This window comes from Oncorhynchus kisutch, linkage group LG28 (genome assembly GCF_002021735.2).
Source record: "Oncorhynchus kisutch isolate 150728-3 linkage group LG28, Okis_V2, whole genome shotgun sequence".
Lineage (NCBI taxonomy): Eukaryota > Metazoa > Chordata > Actinopteri > Salmoniformes > Salmonidae > Oncorhynchus > Oncorhynchus kisutch.
The window spans coordinates 6,380,745-6,406,430 of NC_034201.2; the positions used below are offsets into that span (position 1 = coordinate 6,380,745).

Below are 25,686 nucleotides of genomic sequence, written 5' to 3' on the forward strand. Positions count from 1 at the left end.
TGTGGTCCACACTGCGCAGGAGGAGACACCTACAGAATGAGAAAAGCACTCTCTCATGAGGAGAGACTTAATCTCAAATGGAATACATGCAGAAAAAAACACATTTCTGGTCAGGAGTCAAAAGCAGACAATAGGTAATCTGCAGATTTGATACACACACACGAACATGACAACACGCACAGGAGGACGTGACAAAAAGGTATGTATGTTACGTTCTGGGTGCTCTTTCGGAGGAGAATTCACAGTGCAGCTCCAACACAAGCCTCTTATCAAATGTGTGGGCTTTTAGCCTCTGGGACAGTATGCTATCCACTGCCTCCTCTGTGTTGAGCAGGCTCAGACCCCCCTGCAGATGATGAGAGGGATAACACTAACTCAGACGAACACACTCGGTTCACACTCCACATTGATATATACAAAGATTGCACTGCCCAGGGAATTATTCTCACCATACTGTGTCCTCCCTGATACTCATATGGGTAACAGCAGTCCACCACGGCAAAATACTCAACCAAGCAGTTGAACTTCCCTTCCAGAAGATCACTCATCTGGGACAATGAGAGAATGAAGTATTTTGAGATATAATGTATCTTACTGCAAATGTAACATGCAACTATGTTAGGAGGAGAACTACATCTCATTACACTGTGTCAACCATGATGTACGTCAAGCCATGGACACATGAGAAAAGGAAAGGGCAGGGGAGAGATTCAAAATTGGGGTATGTTGGAAGACATAAAAAAAGGAAGAAGATCTGGGGAAGAATTATTCAAAGCTGTAGCAACAGAGATTGAACCGTGCATTGAATACAGGTTCAATATTCACACGGGTGCAAACCTCGCTGCATGATCCATTCAGTGACATAGCTTAACACAATGGGGCAAGAGCTGAAGACAAGTCTATGAGATCCAGATCACATCAATAGCTTCCTGCTCCAGGATTTCCATGAATCCATCTGGATCCCCTGGAGAGTGTTGGGTTAGGGGGAGGGGGGGGAGGGGAGGGGGGGAGAGAGAGAGATGCAGGGTAGATGGGACTTCCTAAGGCACAGGGATCACTGTCACCTTGGAGCTGAGAGTCTGGAATAGGCATAAAACACTTTGGCTTGCCCTGATAACTCTTCCTGGGGCCATCTAAACACAGGGGAAACCACAGCAATGCAGCCATTGTAATTCAGGTGAGATACAGAGAATGCGTAACTCCTCAAAAACACATCCACAGCAGAGGTGGAGAAACTTGAGCAATCCCATTCTGTCATCTAGTGGCCATAGTTGAATAAGCCACACAGGGCACTGAGCTGTTACTGAAATGTAATAATTTATGCTGCTTACACAGCAACCTGAGCTGAGTGAGAAGAGAGTGTGTTAAACACAGTGAGAATCATTAAAAACACATTCATAGGTAGAGAGCGTCCACAGACTATTTTTTTTACCAGGAAGGACTGTATAACTTCCTAGTGCAACTGCTCCCGGAACAAAGGAGAACATCATTACGTTAGATGATGCAGGCAGCAACACAATGCCACTGGGATCCACAGGGCCAATGGGGACCAGGTACTCATCCCTCCACAAACGATAACAGCATTCATACGTGTTTCCAGAATGTTTATAAACACAGTGTTCAAGTTAATGGTGTTCTTGAAGGTGAGAGGAATAAGTCTGGCACCTACAGTAGGTGCAGGAGAGCCCAGGGCCACTGGAGAAGAAGTAGGCTTGTCTGCAAACCAACAGGAAATAATGTAAAAAAAACATGAAGTGGTGAGGATGGAGTGAAAACAGCATATCACGATGGGCTCAAAAATGCAATGACATACAAAAGACAAAACAAAGACAATGAAAATGGTGCAACATTTTACTGAAAGTGAAAGTACAAAGCCTCTGCTACTCTACCAGAGTTTGTGGACAGAATATGCAACGCACACACCAGCATAGATGGTCATACACTCTTGCAGTAGGGATGCCCAGGGATGTTCTCTTGATAAGTGTGTGAATTGGACCATTTCCCCGTAAAATGTAACAAGTACTTTTGGGTGTCAGAGAAAACGGAGTAAAAAATGCATTATTTTCTTCAGGGATGTAATGAAGTGAAGTAAAGTAAAAGTTGTTAAAAATATAAATGGTAAAGTACAGATACATCAAAAAACGACTTAAGTAGTACTTTAAAATATTTTTACTGAAGTACTTTACAACGCAGCAAGTATAATGGGACTCGTTCCTGAACTGTCTTGTGTGTTATTCAATGTGTTTCTATCGTAGTAAAGGCCAAGTTCAATGTTTTATCAAATAATTTGTTTAGATTTTTTTTTACCTTTACCTATCAAATAGCAATGTTACGACCATCTTAAAACAATGCCATGTTAGCTTAGTACCCCTCCCCCCCAATCTATCTGGATTCTACTTCACATGGAGCCAGCTGTCCATACAATCAGCTGAGAACCCAAGACAGGGACTGGCTGAGAGCCACTTTGGGCCCCCTTGGGTTCTCAAGAGCTAGTGCCGTGACTTGTGAATAAGACTAGGCTAAAACTACAACCATGATCTTTATACCTCCATGTTTACCCATCTTTATCCCATGCATCGCCTGCCTGCCTTAGTGACACTCCCCGGCGATGGTTGGACATGTCTAGACATCGCAGAGGAGTGAAACTAAGTAATGCAGGCGATGTCTGGACCTGTCCAACCTCAGCACGGGAAGTGCAGATGATGCTGCTGCACAGGGATAACCACACAAAGGTGACCAATTCATTTTTACAAAGGCCTATTCATTCATACATGAAAAAAATGCTTGACAGCAAGTCAGCAACCCAGGGGAAACCCCTAAAGAAAAGCAGAGGAGACAATGGCAAGGATCTGAACGGGTCTCTCGGATCCGAACCAGCACAGGTCTGTTTGGGTCTGTTTCCCACGCTACTTTTCGGAACGGGTCTGACTGTTCTTGGGTCCATTTGGAACAGGTCTCTTTTTTTGAATATGTATTTATGCATATCAGTCAGGCGGGAAAGCCACGGATCCATTTCCAACTTTTTGGATCTGTTAAGACCTCTAACTCCCAAGGTAGGAAGACCCGAGACGCCAGTCTTGGCAGGGCATAAGTTCATACTGCCTTTGATCTGGCAGACTCACTAAACACATGCTTTGTTCGTAAATTTATGACAGTGTTGTAGTGTGCCCCTGTCTATCCATACATTTTAAAAAGCTATACATTGTGGTGTCTGTTTTTTATAATATAAGGAATTTGAAATTATCGATGTACTTTTACTTGATACTTAAGTACATTTGACCAATTCCATTTACTTTTGAAACCTACAGTAAGTATATTTAAAACCAAATACTTTTAGACTTTTACTCAAGTAATAGTTTACTGGGTGACTTTCACCCGAGTCATTTTCTATGAAGGTATCTTTAGTTTCACTCAAGTATGACGTTGGAGTACTTTTTCCACCACTGTTAGGTTGTAGTTCAAACGGTTCGGACGCTACACACAGTTGTTGGCACAGTCAGCATAGTCGAATTGAAACGAGTCATGTGACACTTTGTTGGGGGCGTAGAGCCAAACGGAGTCTCCCCTTTCCATAGCGGCAGGGTAGCCTAGTGGTTAGAGCGTTGGACTAGTAACCGGAAGGTTGCAAGTTCAAACCCCCGAGCTGACAAGGTACAAATCTGTCGTTCTGCCCCTGAACAGGCAGTTAACCCACTGTTCCTAGGCCGTCATTGAAAATAAGAATTTGTTCTTAACTGATCTTGCCTAGTTAAATAAAGAAAAAAGAAAAAATTCTTGGGATGCCCTAACCCGTTGATGTTTACATTTAAAATGGTTACGGTAAGGGTTATAGTTAGGCTGAGTAACGGTAGGGGTTTAAGGATCTTTGATAAAACATAGAAGAGAAGAACAGGGGTAACCATGACAACGACAACACCAAGTGATTGAAAAATGGAAAAGGGACAAAGGCCGGCGTTCAGAGCAGCAAGTTATACTTCAGAGGTTTGACGACCTAAAACATATTTTTTATCACAAAAATAATACAACTGCTGCTCGCAATTTTAGACGGGAAGCATGGCATAAAATTGCCGATTCAGTCAACGCTTACAGTCTTTCTCAATTGCTAAAACACTAAAACCCATTGGCTGAACAAAGTTCTCAGTTGCCTGGACTCATTTAGCTAATTATGCAGTCTGTTGTCAATACCTTAAACCATTTCACATGGTAAAACACAATTTGCAGATCTCACTTAGACTTTTCAGCAAAACTCTAAACACATTCTCATTCTCAAAACACATTCTGCACTCTAATGCACATGTCATCCATACTATACTGGTAAACACAAGTGGCAACAATCAAATACAAATAGAGAACACATGTCATTGATTTAACACAACCACTCAAAATTGATTTAACCTGTTTCAAATGATGAGACACAACCAATATAAGCCAGTTCAGAGAGCAAACAGGTTGTTGAAGGTGGGAAGGAGAAAGTCTGAGAATGGATAGAAGAAATGTGAGAGGATGTGAGAGGATGTACAGTGCCTTGCGAAAGTATTCGGCCCCCTTGAACCTTTTGCCACATTTCAGGCTTCAAACATAAAGATATAAAACTGTAAGTTCAGTGAGTTCAGTGAGGATCTCTGAATGATCCAATGTTGACCTAAATGACTAATGATGATAAATACAATCCACCTGTGTGTAATCAAGTCTCCGTATAAATGCACCTGCACTGTGATAGTCTCAGAGGTCCGTTAAAAGCGCAGAGAGCATCATGAAGAACAAGGAACACACCAGGCAGGTCCGAGATACTGTTGTGAAGAAGTTTAAAGCCGGATTTGGATACAAAAAGATTTCCCAAGCTTTAAACATCCCAAGGAGCACTGTGCAAGCGATAATATTGAAATGGAAGGAGTATCAGACCACTGCAAATCTACCAAGACCTGGCCGTCCCTCTAAACTTTCAGCTCATACAAGGAGAAGACTGATCAGAGATGCAGCCAAGAGGCCCATGATCACTCTGGATGAACTGCAGAGATCTACAGCTGAGGTGGGAGACTCTGTCCATAGGACAACAATCAGTTGTATATTGCACAAATCTGGCCTTTATGGAAGAGTGGCAAGAAGAAAGCCATTTCTTAAAGATATCCATAAAAAGTGTTGTTTAAAGTTTGCCACAAACCACCTGGGAGACACACCAAACATGTGGAAGAAGGTGCTCTGGTCAGATGAAACCAAAATTGAACTTTTTGGCAACAATGCAAAACGTTATGTTTGGTGTAAAAGCAACACAGCTCATCACCCTGAACTCCCCATCCCCACTGTCAAACATGGTGGTGGCAGCATCATGGTTTGGGCCTGCTTTTCTTCAGCAGGGACAGGGAAGATGGTTAAAATTGATGGGAAGATGGATGGAGCCAAATACAGGACCATTCTGGAAGAAAACCTGATGGAGTCTGCAAAAGACCTGAGACTGGGACGGAGATTTGTCTTCCAACAAGACAATGATCCAAAACATAAAGCAAAATCTACAATGGAATGGTTCAAAAATAAACATATCCAGGTGTTAGAATGGCCAAGTCAAAGTCCAGACCTGAATCCAATCGAGAATCTGTGGAAAGAACTGAAAACTGCTGTTCACAAATGCTCTCCATCCAACCTCACTGAGCTCGAGCTGTTTTGCAAGGAGGAATGGGAAAAAATGTCAGTCTCGCGATGTGCAAAACTGATAGAGACATACCCCAAGCGACTTACAGCTGTAATTGCAGCAAAAGGTGGCGCTACAAAGTATTAACTTAAGGGGGCTGAATAATTTTGCACAACCAATTTTTCAGTTTTTGATTTGTTAAAAAAGTTTGAAATATCCAATAAATGTCGTTCCACTTCATTATTGTGTCCCACTTGTTGTTGATTCTTCACAAAAAAATACAGTTTTATATCTTTATGTTTGAAGCCTGAAATGTGGCAAAAGGTCGCAAAGTTCAAGGGGGCTGAATACTTTCGCAAGGCACTGTATGTGAGGACGTATGCGAGGTGGGCGACAAGGAGGAAGAGGAGGAGGGCAAGAAAGAGGAAGAGGAGGACAAAGAGTGGACATATATCTGATGAAATTCGAGCAACAGTTATAGACCACGTTCTTGTCCATGGACTGACAATGAGGGAAGCAGGACTTAGAGTGTAACCCAATTTGAGCCGATTTTCTGTGTCCACCACAGTAAGGACATTCAGAGAAGAGAACAGGCACAGTATACTACTGTATTCTTGTAATTGTAAATTTACTGTACTACACTATATGCAGCTGTTTCAATAGACATTTGTAAAGTGAATCACTGTATGTATTGTACTGCATGAATATGTTTTGTAACTGCACAACTACTTTTTGTAGAATTGCAAGGCTGCCACATGCAGGTGGAAGGACAGCTATATTCACTCGGGAGCAACAGGCCATTATAGTTGGAATGGTCCTTCAAGATAATGCAATAAAACTCAAGAGAAATCCAGAAACGAGTGATACAAAACAACACACAATTCCAGGGAATCGACAGTGTGAGCATTTCCACAATTGACTGTGTCTTCCATCGTAACAGGATGCGAATGAAACAAGTATACAGAGTACCTTTTGAGCGCAACTCACCAAGGGTGAAAGAACTGCGAGCTCAGTATGTGCAAGTAAGTGTACATTCAGAAACATTTACTGTAATCCAGATTGTCTACAGTACTAACACATACTATGTGAATGACATTACTCTTCAGTATAAACATTGTATGTGAATCAGAAGCCTAATTGTACTCTAGAGTATAGCACTGTCTCTGTACGACTTACAAAATCCTACATACAGTATATTGTATTTCTACACAGACAATATTTGACTTGGAATCCTTGGACAGACCCCATGAGTTCATCTTTGTCGATGAAGCAGGCTTCAATCTAACAAAGAGGAGAAGGAGAGGCCGAAACATGATTGGACAGCGGGCCATTGTTGAAGTCCCTGGTCAACGATGTGGCAATGTCACAATCTGTGCTGCTATCAGCAACCATGGTGTTCTACATCACCATGTTACACTCGGGCCATATAACACCCAGCACCTTCTAAGATTTATTGCCAAACTAAGAGATATTTTATTTGAGCAGCAGGTTCAAGAGCAGCAGGGGCAAGAACTAAATGAGAATCCCATTCCCACCTGTGATAGTGTGGGACAATGTCAGTTTCCACCGAGCTGCTCAGGTAAGGGAATGGTTTAACATCAATGGGCAGTTTATGAACTTGTACCTCCCTCCATACTCACCTTTCCTGAATCCGATTGAGGAGTTTTTCTCCTCTTGGAGATGGAAAGTGTATGATAGACAACCCTACACCAGAGTAAATCTGCTGCAAGCCATGGGTTTAGCCTGTGGTGATATAGGTTAGGAATCATGTCAGGGCTGGATACGGCACACAAGAGGCTTCTTCCCCCGTTGCTTCAGGAGGGACAATATTGCTTGTGATGTTGACGAAGTGCTCTGGCCTGACCCAGCCCAAAGACAAGAAGAAGAACATTGATCACACGTCTACTCCTTTGATTTTTGTCCCTTTTAGTATTGTATACTGTAGTACAGTGCATTATAGACTGTATACTGTACAGTGGACAAATTGTATGGCCCTGAACATTGTGCTTTCCATTTATTAACAGTACTGACTGCTCAATAGATTTTGACTGGTTGCAGGTTCATATCAACAAAGAACAAGAATTACAGTATCACAGAGACAAAGGACAAGTTTGTGAGATGCAGGGTAAAGTACTTTAAAATAGGGGTACAAGAAGGAGGAAGAACAAAAAACAAAATTGCAAAGAGCAAAGCAGAGTAGTAATTTCTGATCAATTTTGAGCTACTATGATAGAACACGTTTTCGTTCATCAAAAGACAATGACAGAAAAATATGAATATTTTTTAGATTAAAAATGTACTTCTCCCTGAGAATTTTATGTTTTGAACAATGTGTTTTCTATTTTTCGGTGTATTGTTTAATGACTGCTTGAGAGTGAATATAATTTTGATCACTTTGTTTATGATTTGAGAGCAGTGTTTGATTTTGAACACAGGTAAAACTGTTTTGAAGTGTTTCATTTTGTTTCATTTTGCGAGAGGAGTCAGAGGTTATGACTATTGCGGACAGTCTGAGCACTGATGGAGGGATTGTGCGTTCCTGGTGTAACTCGGACAGTTGTTGATGCCATCCTGTACCTGTCCCGCAGGTGTGATGTTCGGATGTACCGATCCTGTGCAGGTGTTGTTACACGTGGTCTGCCACTGCGAGGACGATCAGCTGTCCGTCCTGTCTCCCTGTAGCGCTGTCTTAGGCATCTCACAGTACGGACATTGCAATTTATTGCCCTGGCCACATCTGCAGTCCTCATGCCTCCTTGCTGCATGCCTAAGGCATGTTCACGCAGATGAGCAGGGACCATGGGCATCTTTCTTTTGGTGTTTTTCAGAGTCAGTAGAAAGGCATCTTTAGTGTCCTAAGTTTTCATAACTGTTACCTTAATTGCCTAACGTCTGTAAGCTGTTAGTGTTTTAACGACCGTTCCACAGGGGCATGTTCATTAATTGTTTATGGTTCATTGAACAAGCATGGGAAACAATGTTTAAATGCTTTACAATGAAGATCTGTGAAGTTATTTGGATTTTTTCGAATTGTCTTTGAAAGACAGGGTCCTTCTTTTTTTTCTGAGTTCACTTAGCATGTTAGCTAACCCTTCCCCTAACCTTAACATTAACCTTTTAACCTAACTCCTAAACTTAACCCCAACCCAAGGGGGGGCATAGTACGGTACTTCAGTCCGGCCCGTGAGATATACATAAAAAAAATTATTTAATGTTTAAAAATGACCCTTTTTTCTCCCCAATTTCGTGGTATCCAATTGGTAGTTAGTCTTGTCCCATCGCTGCAACTCCTGTACGGACTCGGGAGAGGTGAAGGTCGAGAGCCATGCGTCCTCCGAAACACGACCCATCCAAGCTGCACAGCTTCTTGACACAATGCCGCTTAACCCAGAAGCCAGCCGCACCAATGTGTCGGAGGAAACACCGTACACCAAGTGACCTTGTCAGCGTGCAGGCACCCAGCCCGCCACAGGAGTCGCTAGAGCGCGATGGGACAAGGAAATGTTCATTTGTGCAGACAGAACTTCAAAATAAAAGCCCTATAATCTTCAAAATAAAAGCCCCCAAATTAAAAAGCCCTAGGATTCAACTTTTTTATTTTTATTAACTGATATGAATAATAATTGTATCAATTAATAAAAAATTGCAATAAAAAACAAGTTTGTTTTCCCATTCACTTCAGCATAAATACTCTAACTTCTGGAATATTAGCTTACTAGCTAGGGACCTAAATGTAAAAAATGGTTACCTGGAGGGAAATGGATGAGGGTCATACCTTTAGAATTTCAGTCAAGGGGAGGGTTTAGTATTTTTTTTTAACTAGTCAAGGAGAGGGTCATGCATTCAGAATGTGATATTTCAGTTTTTATTTGTAATAAATTAGCAAATATTTCAAAAAATCTGTTTTCACTTTGTCATTATGGGGTATTGTGTTCAGATTGAGGATTTTCAAAATGTAATTCATTTTAAAATGAGGCTGTAACGTAACAAAATGTGGGTCTGAATACTTTCCGAATGGACAGTAATTGTTAATGGATCAAATTTCAATATATATTAGTTGCTTATTAGGTTATATATCTATGTTTTTTATTTTATTTTATTTTTTTAACCTTTACTTAACTAGGCAAGTCAGTTAAGAACAAATTCTTATTTTCAATGACGGCCTAGGAACAGTGGGTTAACTGCCTTGTTAACCCACTGATGCCCGATGCCGCCCCTCATCTCTGATACTCCACTGGGCGGGCAATATCATTGCGCCTATAGGCTCTTTAGTGTGGTCTCAAGCAAATGATCCATAGCATAAAGGCTACGATGCATGCTGGGAGAAGCACAGAACAAAGTTATATTTATAAGATAGCTGCTGGGATGGTGTAAATAAAACTTGGCAGCGCACTGCAATGGATATTCCAACCCTGAGCCCCGGCCTACTCTGCTCTTGCTGGTCAAAAACTTTTTTTTTGTGTGCTGCTTAACCAATGGCTGTGCTGTGTAGGGCTACAGTGGCTACAAAGGTTTCTTCCGATTTTTTTGTTGTTGATAAGGCATAATCAAATAAAGCACTATATTGCGCGCATCTAGCCTATAGCCTATGTTCTGTTCAGTTTGAGAAGGAGAGCACGAAGATAAGGAGGAGGACCGGAGTTTAACTTTGATAGCTTGCTACTACTATAATTGATTTTATTAAAAGCAATTATGTTTCTTGCCCATGATGTACACTGAACAAAATATATAAATGCAACATAGTGTGGGTCCCATGTTTCATGAGCAGAAATGAGAGATGCCATGCATTTTCCATACGCACAATAAGCTTATTTCTCTAAATGCTGTTAGTGAGCATTTCTTCTTGGCCTAGATAATCCATCCACCTGACAGGTGTGGTATATCAAGAAGCTGATTAAACAGCATGATCATTACATAGTTGCACTTTGTGCTGGGGACAATAAAAGGCCACTAAAATGTGCAGTTTTGTCACACAACACAATGCCACAAATGTCTCAAGTTTTGAGGCAGCGTGCAATTGGCATGCTTACTGCAGGAATGTCCACCAGAGCGGTTGCCAGATAATTTAATGTTAATTTCATAAACTGCCTCCAATGTAGTTTTAGAGAATTTGGCAGTAGGTCCAACGGGCTTCACAACCGCAGACCACGTGTAGCCACGCCAGCCCAGGACCTCCAGATCCGGCTTCTTCATCTGCAGGATCATCTGCGACCAGCCAATCGGACAAGTGATGAAACTGTGGGTTTTCACAAATTAAGCATTTCTGCACACACTGTCAGAAACTGTCTCAGGGAAGCTCATCTGCTTGATCATCATCACCAGGTCTTGACCTGACTGCAGTTTGGCGTTGTAACCGACTTCAGTGGGCAAATGCTCACCTTTGATGGCCACTGGAGAAGTGTGGACTTCACGGATGAATCCCGGATTCAACTGTACCGGGCAGATGGCAGACATCATGTATGGCGTTGTGTGGGTGAGTGGTTTGCTGATATCAACGTTGTGAACAGAGTGCCCCATGTTGGCGGAGCGGTTATGGTATGGGCAGGCATAAGCTACGGATAACAAACACAATTGCATTTTATCAATGGCCATTTGAATGCACAGAGATACTGTGACGAGATCCTGAGGCCCATTGCCGTGCCATTCATCTGCAGCCATCACCTTATGTTTCAGGATGATAATACACAGCCCCATGTCGCGAGGATCTGATAATGTCCCAGTTCTTCCATGGCCGGCATACTGTTAGGTTCTAATGTTTCAGAGTAAATAACTCACGGACACTAGAGAAGCTTAACCAAGTTTAATTCTTCCAAAGGGTCGACACAGCTGTATTCAGACCCAGACATGTTTCCAACATTACAAATATATTTACTCCCCTTTAGGCACTCCTCCTTCTCTCCAATCCTTACATCTTATGGTTCGACAGGAAGACGAAGTGACAGAGTAATAAACCGTTCTGTCTCCCTTAAGGTGACCTGACCTGACCTCAATCCCCTTGATGTCTAATCCAAAGCTCTCCACCCGTATCACCTATCGCACTGCCGTGACTCCCTCCCATCCACACAGCACATTCCACAGCCACTCTGTCTTTCTACAGAGAACCATTTAACCTCTGACCAGTCTCTTCCACTCCTTTATATACTATGCTTATGCGTATAACAATGTTAAAAGTTTACCCCGAATCCAACAGTACTCACCAGACATGACACTCATTGGGCACATTTGGGATGCTCTGGATCGACATGTACGACGTGTTCCAGTTCCCGCCAATATCCAACAACTTCGCACAGCCATTGAGTGTTGTGCTGCATGATTTTGCGCTGGTTTTCTGATCCACGCCCCTACCTTTTTTTAAAGTATCTGTGACCAACAGATGCATATCTGTATTCCCAGTCATGTGAAATCCATAAATTAGGGCCTAATGACTTTATTTAAATTGACTCAGTAAAATCTTTGAAATAGTTGCATTTATATTTTTGTTCAGTGTATTTATCAGAGTTATTGACCTTACAATAAGCCAGATTTGAGTAATTTACATTGTGATGTTAAAACAGCCACGGCACAATCAATCGGAAGTGGACATGGTGCTGAAAAGTAGGCAAATTTGAGTAGGCATAATTCATTTCAACGTCTTTATTTTAATTAGACTTTACTAACAGCGAGGGCTTTGTGTTGGAGCCTATTTCTTCGTATTTAAGAAATAAGAGGTAGGCCTACCTGTTTGACAGACTAAATTAGTCCATAGGCTGCTATATCCATAGATTTGACGGTCAATTCCTCCACCGACCATGCACTCTTTAAATAGCCTACCTCCGTGTCAATTAAGGGCTGTTAAGTTAAATCCAAGACTCCAATTGAGGGGGTATGAGAGGGTCTGCCATAGAACTACCTTTAATGAAAGAAAATGGCAAAAAGCACAGGTCTACCCCTTGTTAGCTTAAGATTTTGAAGAAAATAAAACGGATCCGATTATATAAAATGATTTACAACAGAGCTTTGGTCCGCAATGCTTCATGCTACAAAGACGTGACTCCAATGCATATGGGGATATCATTGTTTCATTTCTTTGACATTCAAAGGCTGGCTTTGCTTGGGAAGTAATCTGTCACTGTCAATTGAATACGCTATTCACTTTCTGTACAATAGAAGACTTTTAAACCCAGAAAGCTTTTATGGAAACGCTTGTTTCAGAGTAACCAGCAGTTAAAGCTGAAATGTTTCTGCAATGATCAGCCTACTTTGTCTGGGGTGGAAAGGTAGGCCTAACTTTTGAAAGTGCCATGCTCAGATTCCTAATTATTTGCAAACAGGGACAGTTCAGTTTGCAAACCAGACACATTGATTTTGCATTGGGGAAATATGATAAGAAGAAGACATATGCCTATCTCTGTTCATTAGCTCTAGCGACTCCTTGTGGCGGGCCTCGGTCGTCAGTTGAACGATGTTTCCTCCGACACATTGGTGCGGCTTGCTTCCGGGTTAAGCGGCCGGGTGTTAAGAACCGCGGTTTTGCGGGTCATGTTTTGGAGGACGCATGACTCGACCTTCGCCTTGCGAGCCCGTTGGGGAGTTGCAGCGATGAGGCAAGATCAAAATTGGGCTGAAAAAAGGGTATAAAAAAAAAAAAAGTACGTATAATTGCATGAAATGTGAATTTTTTCTTGACCTGCAAATAAGATGATAGATTCATTCCTATAAAGATCTTTCCACCCCTACTCTTGTCCACGGTGGTCTACAAACCCGCAGCCTGTCCCGCAGCCCTGTGCTCTATCAAAAATTCCCACGTTGCCATATAATGCTTACAATAGAATAGTTTCTAAAACTGCATATCTAAGGCTCTGGCCTGCCCAAGAAGTGAGGGTAAACCGTAGACATGCTCTCTGCTATCCACGTTGTTTTAATTATTATTTTAGGTATAGGGGAGGATTACTTTTTTTTATGTGTTCAGGGAGGGTTTAGGTCAAATATATTTTGCTGAAGGGAGGGCTATCTATTTTCATTTCAGAGAGGTCCAATTATTTCCATGTAACCCATATTATAAATAACCTTTACAGGTTATTTTCCCCCCAGTCCCTATGAGGAATGTATTTTGAGCATTCTATAATACCAATTATATGAGCCTGCATGTAATTAAAATGCTGTCAGTCTCTGAATGTGGAGTGGTAGAGATTGCATAAAAGTTTGAATCCTCCCCTCTTTAACTGAATAAGGAAAGCTGTGGTGACTGTTACCAATGCAATCAATCCACTTTGGCATAATCATCCCATGGTTTAGCTCTAAACTGTAATTGAAAGGAAATAGCGGATTTATGATTATCACTAGTGGACAACACATCTGTGCGTCATGGGCCTTGTTGCGAAAGTGCATCTGTAAGAGCCGAACAGGATGTTTATGATTAGGTTCATGTGTCACATAAAGCCACTGACCCATGGCTGATCCACAGGAAACCCAGCAGTGGGCCAAGACTGTCGTCAGAGGTACGCCGTTCCGTGAGGAAAGTCTTCCTGTTCCCAGAATTAACTGTCAGAACGACTAAGCAAATGCCTGACCAAACAAGAGGCATGCAACTAATAAGAATTGAGTTGAGTTGACCCAGAGCAACCTTGAATTATTTTTTGAATAAAAGCATTAATGTAAACTGGCAACATCACTACATAGTACACAAAATAATTGAGAGAAAGCATAAAACAACTTATGTTTGAACATAATTGTAGTACAGTACAATTGATTCTAGGTATGCAAAAACTATGTATTCACAGATACTAAACATGGTTTTATTTTTGCAGGTAAAAATTGTAATGTTTTACTTTACAGAGTTCTTATATTAAAAAACAACAACATATAATTATAATATTGCATATCGGTTACACTAACACTGCTCAAGTTCACATTCAACCAGCATAAGTCACTTTAATAATGTTTACATATTTTTGCTTTACTAATCTCATATGTATATACTGTATTCTATTCTACTGTATTTGTCTATGCCACTGACATTGCTCGTCCTAATATTTATATATTCCTTAATTCCATTCTTTTACTTTTGTGTGTATCGTTGTGAATTGTTAGATATTACTGAACTGTTGGAGCTAGAAACACAAGCGTTTCGCTACACCCGCATTAACATCTGCTAAACAAATATGTGACCAAGAAAATTTGATTTGATTTCATAAAAATTGCTTAGAAATGAATAAAAACTAAAAGAGCAATCAGTCATCCAAAAATGCTTTCATACATTAATATTTTGGGGCAAATATACTTAAAAAAGGGAAAATATAGAAAGATCTGAAATTTAATGAAGTTGTTTTCCCCCTTGTGTAAGTTAAACATCCAAACCCTGGAGTTATCCAAAATGCACAAAACAAATAAATGAGGTTGGAGGGGTATTGTTACCACATGTTGCTGACAAACAAGGTCCTCAACCCTAACTTCGAAGCATTCCCCCAGGCTTCTTTCATTGTAGCTGACATAATTTATTTGTTTCAAGTCACCATATCAAGTTGATGAGGGTGCTGAAATGACTAATTAGGTAGGGCTGGGCGAAATGGCCAAAAAGTAATATCACAATATATATATATTTTTTTACAGTATTATTATTTTTTATATATAAACATTTCCTAATTATGCTTTGAGTAGTTTATGACCCTAGGGTGACATAACATAAATTATATGTGATGTCATTGGGGCTTTCTCCACCCCCCACCCTCCCTCATGATATGGGGGGGGGGGGAATCTAGGCCTAATAAACTGGTGAACTGTTCGAATTATCGAAAATTAACGATTCTAATTATATTTTAGGAATATAGTGGGCAGCATTTTTAATACATTGTCGTTTTACATGACAACGAATGAAAAAGCCATGGAGGAATTTTTGTGAGCGTTTCCCAAGGGACCCTAATTAGATGCTACATTACTTGTTTTCTCTTACTCCATGTAGCTAGCTAGCGCAAGCTAAAATATCAATGCTTTGCCTATTCCTCTGCTTTAGAAGATACTGTTGCACAAACAACATGCTAATCTACACCTACATCAGCACTGGTATCAGTCTGTATTAGCTAGCTAAGTTTGCTCTGATTCTTTGTCCATTTAGCTAGCCAGCTAACACAATTTATTTTTGCAACAACTTGCTAAGACAAGACCAACTAGCTGTTTTGCAGACAGTGTCACGGATCCCCCCGGTACTGATGCTCATTCTGTTTACCAGTTCCGGAGGTCTACGTCACTGGCTTTCTAGGCTTCACTGAACAGGATTCATTATCATCAACCCCGGACTGTCTTGTCTGATTACATACACCTGGTTCCCATTCCCCCTGATTAATATGTTATATATGTGCCCTCTGTCTTTGTCGGTTATTGTTCCCATGTCCGTTGGTGGTGAGTACCTATGTGTTGGTGCAGCTGTTATGCTGCGAACTTTATATATGGTGTATTACGGGTATCGTCCCGTGTCGTTCAGCGAGGTTTACCCTCGCTCTTTTGTTTGGGTACAGCCCAGTGTTATTGTATACGTGTTTGTTTTGGGTGTATTAAAAACCCCTATTGTGTATCGTCTGCGCCTGTCTCCAAATCCTTTATACCAGTGTGACAGACAGTAAGATACACAAACTAATAGGGTAATAACACTTGTGGATTTACAGTGCCTTCGTATAGTATTCAGACCCCTTGAATTTTCCCACATTTTTTAAGGATATACAGCCTAATTCTAAAATGTATTAAATATGTTTAATTCTCAGCAATCTACACACAATGCCCCATAATGACAAAGCGAAAACAGGTTTTTAGAAATGTTTGCAAAAAAAGAGACCTTATTTACATAAGTATTCAGACCCTTTGCTATGAGACTCGATATTGAGCTCAGGTGCATCCTGTTTGCATTGATCATCCTTGAAATGTTTCTACAGCCTGCTTGGAGTTTGCCAAAAGGAACCTAAAGACTCTCAAACCATGAGAAACAAGATTCTCTGGTCTGATGAAACCAAGATTGAACTCTTTGGCCTGAATGCCAAGTATCACATCTGGAGGAAACATGGCACCATCCCTACAGTGAAGCATGATGTTAGCAGCATTAAGGTGTGGGGATGTTTTCAGTGGCAAGGACTAGGAGACTAGTCAGGATCGAGGCAAAGATGAACGGAGCAAAGTACAGAGAGATCCTTGATGTAAACCTGCTCCAGAGCACTCAGGACCTCCGACTGGGTAAAATGTTCACCTTCCAACAACGACCCTAAGCACACAACCAAGAAAACGCAGGAGTGGCTTCGGGATAAGTCTCTGAATGTCCTTGAGTGGCCCAGCCAGATCCCAGACTTGAACCTGATCGAACATCTCTGAAGAGACCTGAAAATAGTTGTGCAGCAACGCTCCCCATCCAACCTGACAGAACTTGAGAGGATCTGCAGAGAGGAAAGGGAGAAACTCCCACAATACAGGTGTGCCAAGCTTCTAGCATCCTAACCAAAGTAGACTCGAGGCTGTAATAGCTGCCAAAGGTGCTTCAACAAAGTACTGAGTAAAGGGTCTGAATACTTATGTAAATATGATATTTCTAAAACCCTGGTTTTGATTTGTCATTATTGGGTATTGTGTGTAGATTGATGAAGAAGAAAAACAATTTAATCAATTTTAGAATAAGGCTGTAACAACAAAATGTGGAAAAAGTTAAGGGGTCCAAATACTTTCCTAATGCAATGTATATTAAGAAGCAAAGAATAAATCAGCATCATTGTCCAACACCTCATTGCATCTGACCTTGCAGACAGAGTGAAAGCAGAGAGGAAGAGGTGAAGCGAGAGGATTTACTCTACCCAAAATTTGTCCACATGAGATAGGCCCTTTTTTGTATGGAAGTCTATGAGTGTCTAATTACGGTAGGCTTATTTGATCTAATAGAAGTTTGTCATGTTTAGGTTGTTACAAATTGACTGATATAAGTGGATGAACGTGGCATTATATTGACAAGATAGTCAAGTGACCACTCTAACAATGGAAATACACGTCCTCAAAGATGGAAGGCAGGCGGGAGGAGGCGGGACCTTTCTTGCAAACGAGAGGGCAAATATGCATGTGAACAACAGGCCATAGAGATGTATAGGACTCATCATTTTATCTGTGCATTATAGCATCTGTGTCAGCGAGGGCAACGCCATTGAGGCTATCTCTATTTTAAAGTAGTCAATGATCTTCATTGGCTGATTGCTCCCAACTCATAGGGATCCCTGCCTACTTTAAAATGGTGGAACCACTCAAAGGCAATGTCCATGCTGAAATGTTTCCAAAATGCAACGTGCGTCCACTTATATCAGTGCATTCGTAACAACCTAACCAATACGAAACTTCTATTCAATCAAATAATCCTCACGTAGCAAATGAACAAGTAAAACCTCTCGCTTCACCTCTTCCTCTCTGGCGGCATGCAGGAGGAGAGGGAGAGCGATGGCCCACATTTAACAAACCAAAACTTTGAAACACCATTAGAAGGTAAAGAAAAACCCCAAACTCGTCCGTGCATCAATACTAGGGTGTATATAAGTAAAATATGGTATACCGCCTAGCCATCCCACTAATGAAATATTACATAAAAAATGATAACTTGGTTTAATATATTACTGCACTGAGCTGGCTCTGTCGCTCCTGTCCCATAAGCACACTTCATAGTTTGATCTTCTTCAATGGTTGCTGTTGGTCTATTTCTGACTTGTCCTCGATGGCAGTGAAGTGGATCCTCTGGTTAACTCTTTTCCCAATAGTCTCCACCTGGAAAAAAGACAAACAATTACTTTGGAAACTACTGGAATGTCCATTACTCAACATTTCTCAAATACTAAATTAGAGGAGCTGCAAATGGATCTTTTGGCTTTTTGTCAGTGCAGCCTTCCAAAAGCAACTCCTTTGTTTGTGCCTAGGGTGTTTTCATATTAAAGCCATTACCTCATCAGAATCCTAGATAGTGTTTAGTGTCTTTCTGTGGTTGTGGTTACTTGCCTGGAAGCCGATATGCTGGAGTTGGTCATGCAAGCTGTCCAAGATCCTTCTACCGTCAAAGATGAAGGCAGGTTTCAGCATGGCTTTATAGATCTTCTCATAGTCCAGCTCCTGCAGCACAAATATGGACTCTATGGTTTACATTGAGAGCTCCCTTTAATCCATGTACAGTCCAATGCAACTATGTATGTAATTATCATTGCCACCAAAATATCTGTGTGGTCAGAGTCATCTCCTCATTTGATGTCAGTAATTGATGAGTGAGTAGCTTCAAAAATGAAGAAAAAAAACACACACCGTAAACATATCCCACTCTGTGCAGATGACAATTGCATGGGCGTTCTCACAAGCCTTGTATGGGTCAGTGACGATTGTGACTAGACGAGAAACTAGGACGAGAGAGATTAAGTCAAGTTTACTTCATCCAGGTGAATATAAATCAACTTTTTCAAGCAGTTATATAACAAACATTCATCCCATCTCATTAGAATGAGCAAAACAAGTCCCCAGTTATGTATGGCAAACAAAAAACCTAAAGCAGAGAGAACAGTACACCCAGTAAACCCCATATTGAAATATAAACATGTATTCGATAAACTTATACTGAGCAAAAATATAAATGTAAAAATTCAAAGATTTTACTGAGTTACAGTTCATATAAGGAAATCAGTCAATTTAAATAAATTCATTAGGCCCTATTCTATGGATTTCACATGACTGGGCTGGGCTGCAGCTATGGGTGGGCTTGGGAGGGCATAGACCCCACCCACTTAGCCCAGCCAATCAGAATGAGTTTCCCCCCACAAAAGGGCTTCATTACAGACAGAAATACTCAGTTTAATCCGCTGTCCGGGTGGCTGGTTATTATTAATATCTCAAAAGTACTCTTTTTTTATTTTGCTTATTTTTTAGACATTGTTTGGAAGTTGGAACAATATATTCTTCAAACATCACATTTCCTGAGTTGGCACTCAGCTACTTTTGAAAGAAATTATACATTTTATAGGTAGCCTACTGGTTAGAGTATTGGGCCAGTAACCAAAAGGTTGCTGGATCGAATCCCTGAGCTGACAAGGTAAAAATCTGTCGTTCTGCCCCTGAACAAGGCAGTTAACCCACTGTTCCCTGGTAGGCCGTCATTGTAAATAAGAATTTGTTCTTAACTGACTTGCCTAGTTAAATTAAAGGTTAAATAAATAAATAAATAAATATATAAATATACATTGATATTATAGGTCATTAACCAATCACAGCACTCATGTAGGATTGCACATTCGGCAAATCACCAATAGAGTACAAAGTGTTATGTTTGGGGCAAATCCAACACATCGCTGAATAGTACCACTCTTCATATTTTCAAGCATGGCTGTGGCTGCATCATGTTATGGGTATGCTTGTCATCGGCAAGGACTAGGACGTTTTTTAGGATACAAATAAATTGAATAAAGCTAAGCACAGGCAAAATCCAAGAGCAAAACCTGGTTCAGTCTGCTTTCTAACAAACACTGGGAGACTAATTCACCTTTCAGCAGGACAATAACCTAAAACACAAGGCCAAATCTACACTAGAGTTGCTTACCATGACGACGTTAAATGGCCTAGTTACAGTTTTTACTTAAATCGGCTTGAAAATCTATGGCATGACATGAAAATCGCTGTCTATCAAATTGACAGAACTTGCATATTTTTTTTAAAGAATAATGGGAAAATACTGTATAATCCAGTCTTACCCAAAAAGTCTTACCCAAAAAGACTCTCAGCTGTAAACGCTGCCAAAGATTCTTCTACAAAGTATTGACTCAGGGGTGTGAAGACTTATGTAAATGAGATATTTCTGTATTTCATTTTCAATAAATTTGCAAAAATGTCTAAGAACATGTTTTCAATTGTCATTATGGGGCAGTGTGTGTAGATGGGTGAGAAAAAAATGCATATTTAATCCAATTTGAATTCAGGCTGTAACACAACAAAATGTGGAGCAGGCCAAGGGGTATGAATACTTTCTGAAGGCACTGTAGGTCTAAAAAGGGCCTAAAATGGCCACTTTATCGTGATTTAAAAAAATATGGTTTAGGTTTGTAAAAGGCATATCAAACATCCTTCCTCCCAATGAAGTTTCTATCTGAGGTGCCAAAAATATTTTTGGGGCCATGCTGTCATGAAATCACCCTAATGTTAGAATCTGCTTATTGATTTACTATACTATTAATTTACAAAAAGAACATAGAATACTGTGGCTACCTGTGGCGGGGTCATGTCTTTCTGAGGGTGTGGGCTGAATCAGGTCGTGCATGATCTGCTGCGCTTTAACCTTGGGGTCATAGATGTGTAGACAGGCTCCCTCCTCCAGCAGGTATCGACTGATGTAGATACTAGAGGATTCCCTGAAAACAAAATACACACAAGGATAGCCTTGGAGGGGGAAGCAGAAGAAAAACAACGTGCTCTGAGAGCTTTGGATGCAAGCAGAGAAAGGTTTTAATTGCCCCTCTCCAAACCTTGTATCGCCTGTGTTTTTCTTGAAAGCGAATCCTAGCAAGGCTATCTTCTTGTCTGTCACTGTGTTGAAGAGGCAGCTGATTATCCGCGAAGAGAATCGTTTTCGCTGGTAATCGTTTATCTCTATAACCTGGGAGAGACAACATTTAGATGTTCCACATTTTTGCCATTGTGATATTTTACTGACTGTAAAACAGTGTTGCGAGAGACAATTACAGGAATTTATTTTCAAATGAGAAGTAAGTTCTGTATTGCACTACTTTGAGTTGATGAAAAAAGAAGCACACCTGTTGCCAGTATCTTGCAACCTCTGGTAGGTTTAGCACCTCGCATAGGTACACAAGATTGAGGACATCCTTCTGGAAACAGCTGCCACCAAATCCTGTGAAACAAACACAGAATGAATCATGACTGAACTCACCCACTCAATTCCCAGTAGTTCATAACTGAAACCCAATCCCCCAGTCATCCAATCGTCTCATCCAACCATCAACTAATACTGCCCCACAAGTCAACCACTCCAGCTTTGCTACCCTCTCACTCACCCACGCTGGCCTTCAGGAAGCAACTGCCTATTCTCTGGTCTGTCCCGATGGCATGAGCCACCTCCTCTACATCAGCACCAGTTACCTCGCACAGGGCACTGATGGAGTTGATGCTACTGATACGTTGGGCCAGAAAGGCATTGGCTGCCTGTAAACACGAAAAAAAAAAAAAAAAGGATAGAAGTGAGCAAATGAATAAAGGCAGGAAACATCACAGGAGGTGGTGGCTGAGACAGTTTTGCTGCTGAGCTGAGATTGTACTGATATAAAAGACGGACATAAAATGGTATTCATACCAGCTTGGAGAGCTCAGAGGACCAGGTGTTGGTGGTGATAATCTTGCTTTTGGGGACCCAGTGCTCATAGATGCTCCGCAGGGCCTCAATAGCATGTTGGCCCTCAGGGGTCTCATCCCCTCCAATCAATACCCTGTCTGGATTCTTCAGATCAGCGATGGCTGTTCCCTCAGCAAGAAACTCTGGGTTTGAGAGGACCTGCAGGAGAACAAGATCATGCTTATAAGACCTGACGACATGGCAGACCGATGAATTTAGACGTTTGATACACTGTCCCCTGCAATCACCTGAAAGTTGAAGCTACTTTTGGTGTTGGCGTTGAAGATGCGGCGGATGCTCTCAGCAGCACGTACAGGAACTGTGCTTTTCTCTACAACAATCTTACACCCGATGGACACATCAGCAATGCGCCGGGCACATGCTTCTATGTACTTCAGGTCCGCTGCTCGACCCTTGCCAATCCCAAATGTCTTGGTAGGCGTATTGACCTGGCAAAGGAAGGGGGAGATGTTTCAGGTCGATTCAATCATGGCTCTTTCTCCATCACTGTATCTTTCCTTTAAAGAAAGCCAAACTGAGTCCCATTCGTCTTAACAATACTTTCAAGGAAATGGTGAGAGCCATTGACATTATAAGAAGGGAAAGTGTTGGAAAAAAAATATTTACAGATATGAAAACGAGGTCTGCATTTTTTATGGCCTCATCAATGTCTGTGGAGAAGAAAAGGTTGACCCCGCGGCATGAGTCCACCACTTCCTGGAGTCCAGGCTAGAAAGAAAGGAGGGGTGTCGTTAGACATGAATGTGTAATCGTTTTACGTCATATCCTGCAGTTGATGTTAGTTTCTTGTATTGATATAGTCTCAAACTCACCTCAAAGATGGGAAGGCTATCAGAATTCCAGGCACGGATACGGTCCTCGTTCACGTCCACCACGGTAACCGTCACCTCGGGGCACATCTGGGCGATCACGCTGCAGGTGGGACCGCCCACGTAGCCAGCCCCAATACAACAGATCTTCCTCACCTCCACCATTCTCCCTCTCAAAAGGAAAGAAGATACAAGCACTTAACACCCATTTTTCCTACGTTTCCATTTAACAGGATCTTAAGCAAATACACAGTTGGGCTAAGAATAAAACATAAAAAATAAATCTAACCATCAACCGATAGTTTCAGTCAAGCCTTTGAGTTTGTCCTTTCCCAATAATGTCAATTATCCTGCACGTCATTGACAAAGGCTCAAGGGCAAAACGTTGGGATTATGTGCTGTACTATTTGAAATTCAATATCGAATTGGTCAAAACAAACAAAAATGTGTTGAAACCAAAAACAATTCCAATGCAAAATCTGAATATGCCATGGCAATAGCTACACGATTTCCACTTGGATTCCCCAGTGGGTATCAATGGAGTACAGTTAAAGGAAAATTCCGTGGAGCAAATCAAACCACCTCTATTTGGCCAGTTTGCCCCTAACTCCACCCATTCTGCCACGCTCTCTAAATCACAGAGAGGGCTCTATGTGCAGTGTGGTCAGATGGAACTCCCTGGGACATACACACACACACACACACACACACACGCACAACTGGCCCCTAGATACAAAAGCCATATTATTCCTAACTTTTAACCCAGAAATAACACACAAAAAACGTGCAGGACCTGGCAGATATTAATCATCCCACTAATGTAAAGATTCTTGACTTTGGTCTGGTTAGAATAGCTAGCTAGTGTACTGTGATACATTTCTGTGATGTACTATTTACTACTGATAAAGGGCATATGGCTGCCAGTTGTACGTGTTAAGTGAGCCTAAGAGATCTCTACAGAAGGACCAAAAGAAACCATTGAAAATTATTCAGGGAATAAAACTACATTTCACGATCAGAAACCATTTTGTGGCCGGTGAGGAGCGCTTCCTGCTGTGATGATGCTGGACTGTAACGTTAGGGTTGAATAGAAAACTTGCCACACGTTTCCAATTGGAGCCACTACCTCGATGTTATATTACTAGCTAGCTACCTAGCGTTAGCGGTACCTCTTGCTAACTTGCGCCTTTACATGAATGTAGCCCCATCCAGTCGAGTATCCATATGTGTTGCAAAACCAATTTAGCTAGCTAACGATAATTTATAGCACCCGCTAAACACAAAACAAACGGGACACTTACCGGCAGTTGATGAGTGCGCAGCTGAACCGATTACAAAATGTTTCAGAGACTCTCAACCACGTAAAACCGAGACCGTAATTATTTAATTCCAGGGGGTTGGTTGCTGACCTGTGGTGATGATAGTTCGATGTGTAGAACCTTGCTCCAGTGATGAGTTTGAAATGCTTAGTGCCACGGTGAAACTTATATCTAAATCTCAGACAGGGGGCAGGCTTTGACAATCCTTTGACATCACATCCCCACTGATGCTTACCAGAAAGGGGCTTATTCAAGAGGACTTAACCATTCCGTCTATGGCACAAAGTTACAGACATTCATATTAGACAACTCATTACAGGGTTATTACATTGGTGTGAATTTGATGATGTGTCTGGGAGAGGTAATGGTGGGAAGGAGGGTATTTGACAATCTAGTAGTCTGATGATGATATACAATTACGTCACATTTGTAACAGTGGGATTTGTAACAAAAAGAAATCCACACATGGTAATGATTTCATAGTAAACTCCCACCCAGGTCCAGTCACCCATGTGCATGGAAAGCATGAGGCACAATCCAGCTCAATTTGAGACCAGACATTCAACCAACCACAGCCGAGGGAGTGTCCCCCTTGTTATTATAGATACATTAATCTCTGGAGAGAGTAACTCAGCTGGGTGGAAAGAAAACAGTCATTGTGCTGTTTACAGCAGGAGACAGAAATGTGTTACTTAAAGCCAAGGGAATTGTGTCACAGCCTTTATTGTAGTCTCTCATTCCGTACACATTGCGGTAGTAGTTGGCTAATAAACAATGCTGATTTAGTGCTGTTCAAATGAGGACAGTGTAAGACACTCATTGCTGACGTATTACCCAGCTCCCCAAAATTGTTACTAACCCAGGAAAAGTTAGGAGTCATTACCTAATCATATGTTTGATATTATAAACTGGGTGGTTTCGAGCCCTGAATGCTGATTGGCTGACAGCTGTATACCACGGGTATGACAAACCATTTTATTTTACTGCTCTAATTTCGTTGGTGACCAGTTTATAATAGCAATAAGGGACCTCAGGGGTTTGTGGTATATGGCCAATATACCATGGCTAAGGGCTGTATCCAGGCACTTCAAGTTGTGTCATGCCTAAGAACAACCCTTAGCTGTGGTATATTCACCACATACCACAACCCCTCTGGCTTTATTGTTTAATTATAAATGATTGTACCCCAGGTTAAATTTTAAAAAACACATTGGTATGGTCTATAACCAGCACAGTTACAATACCAGAGCTAATGTTGTGTATTGTAAAATCCCAAGAGTAAACAGTACTATGAGGAGTATGCTATTCTATACAGGCATTTGTCTATAGAATAGCCTCCCCTTGGAGATCAAGCAAACAAATAATAGAAATGGCTTTAAAAAGCAGTCAAGGGTTTTCATTTGGAGGAGGTTGTCAAACTAAGTGAAACCACTCCACAGCCTCCTTGTGCCCCATTTGTTACTGCTACTACTGGTCAGGTTGGATTTTTGTTAGCGATGGATATGATGTGCAACTAAAACCTGTTTTTTAACAGTTAGGAATAATGTGCAA

General features: G+C 41.2%; 1 protein-coding gene across 1 annotated transcript; it reads right to left on the reverse strand.

Moving 5' to 3' along the window:
* Nucleotides 1-17,234: 17,234 nt before the first annotated feature.
* On the reverse strand, nt 17,235-24,301 carry LOC109873017 (UDP-glucose 6-dehydrogenase). Its single transcript, XM_020464497.2, has 12 exons — nt 24,118-24,301; nt 22,820-22,988; nt 22,614-22,715; nt 22,235-22,435; nt 21,948-22,145; nt 21,652-21,799; nt 21,394-21,488; nt 21,106-21,236; nt 20,849-20,991; nt 18,905-18,996; nt 18,608-18,718; nt 17,235-18,379 (listed from the first exon to the last, which is right to left on the reverse strand). The coding sequence occupies exons 2-12, from the start codon at nt 22,979-22,981 to the stop codon at nt 18,275-18,277; spliced, it is 1,488 nt and encodes a 495-aa protein (XP_020320086.1). The 5' UTR covers nt 22,982-22,988; nt 24,118-24,301; the 3' UTR covers nt 17,235-18,274.
* Between the last annotated feature and the right edge of the window lie 1,385 nt (nt 24,302-25,686).

What these genes read in the sequence shown, in the direction of transcription:
- LOC109873017 (XM_020464497.2), bottom strand. Translation starts at nt 22,981, where the DNA reads ATGGTGGAGGTGAGGAAGATCTGTTGTATTGGGGCTGGCTACGTGGGC. An exon ending in TTGCAAGATACTGGCAACAG is followed by an intron (nt 21,237 to 21,393) that starts GTGTGCTTCTTT and finishes TGTCTCTCCCAG; the next exon opens with GTTATAGAGATAAACGATTA. An exon ending in TCCAGCATATCGGCTTCCAG is followed by an intron (nt 18,380 to 18,607) that starts GCAAGTAACCAC and finishes TCTTTTTTCCAG; the next exon opens with GTGGAGACTATTGGGAAAAG.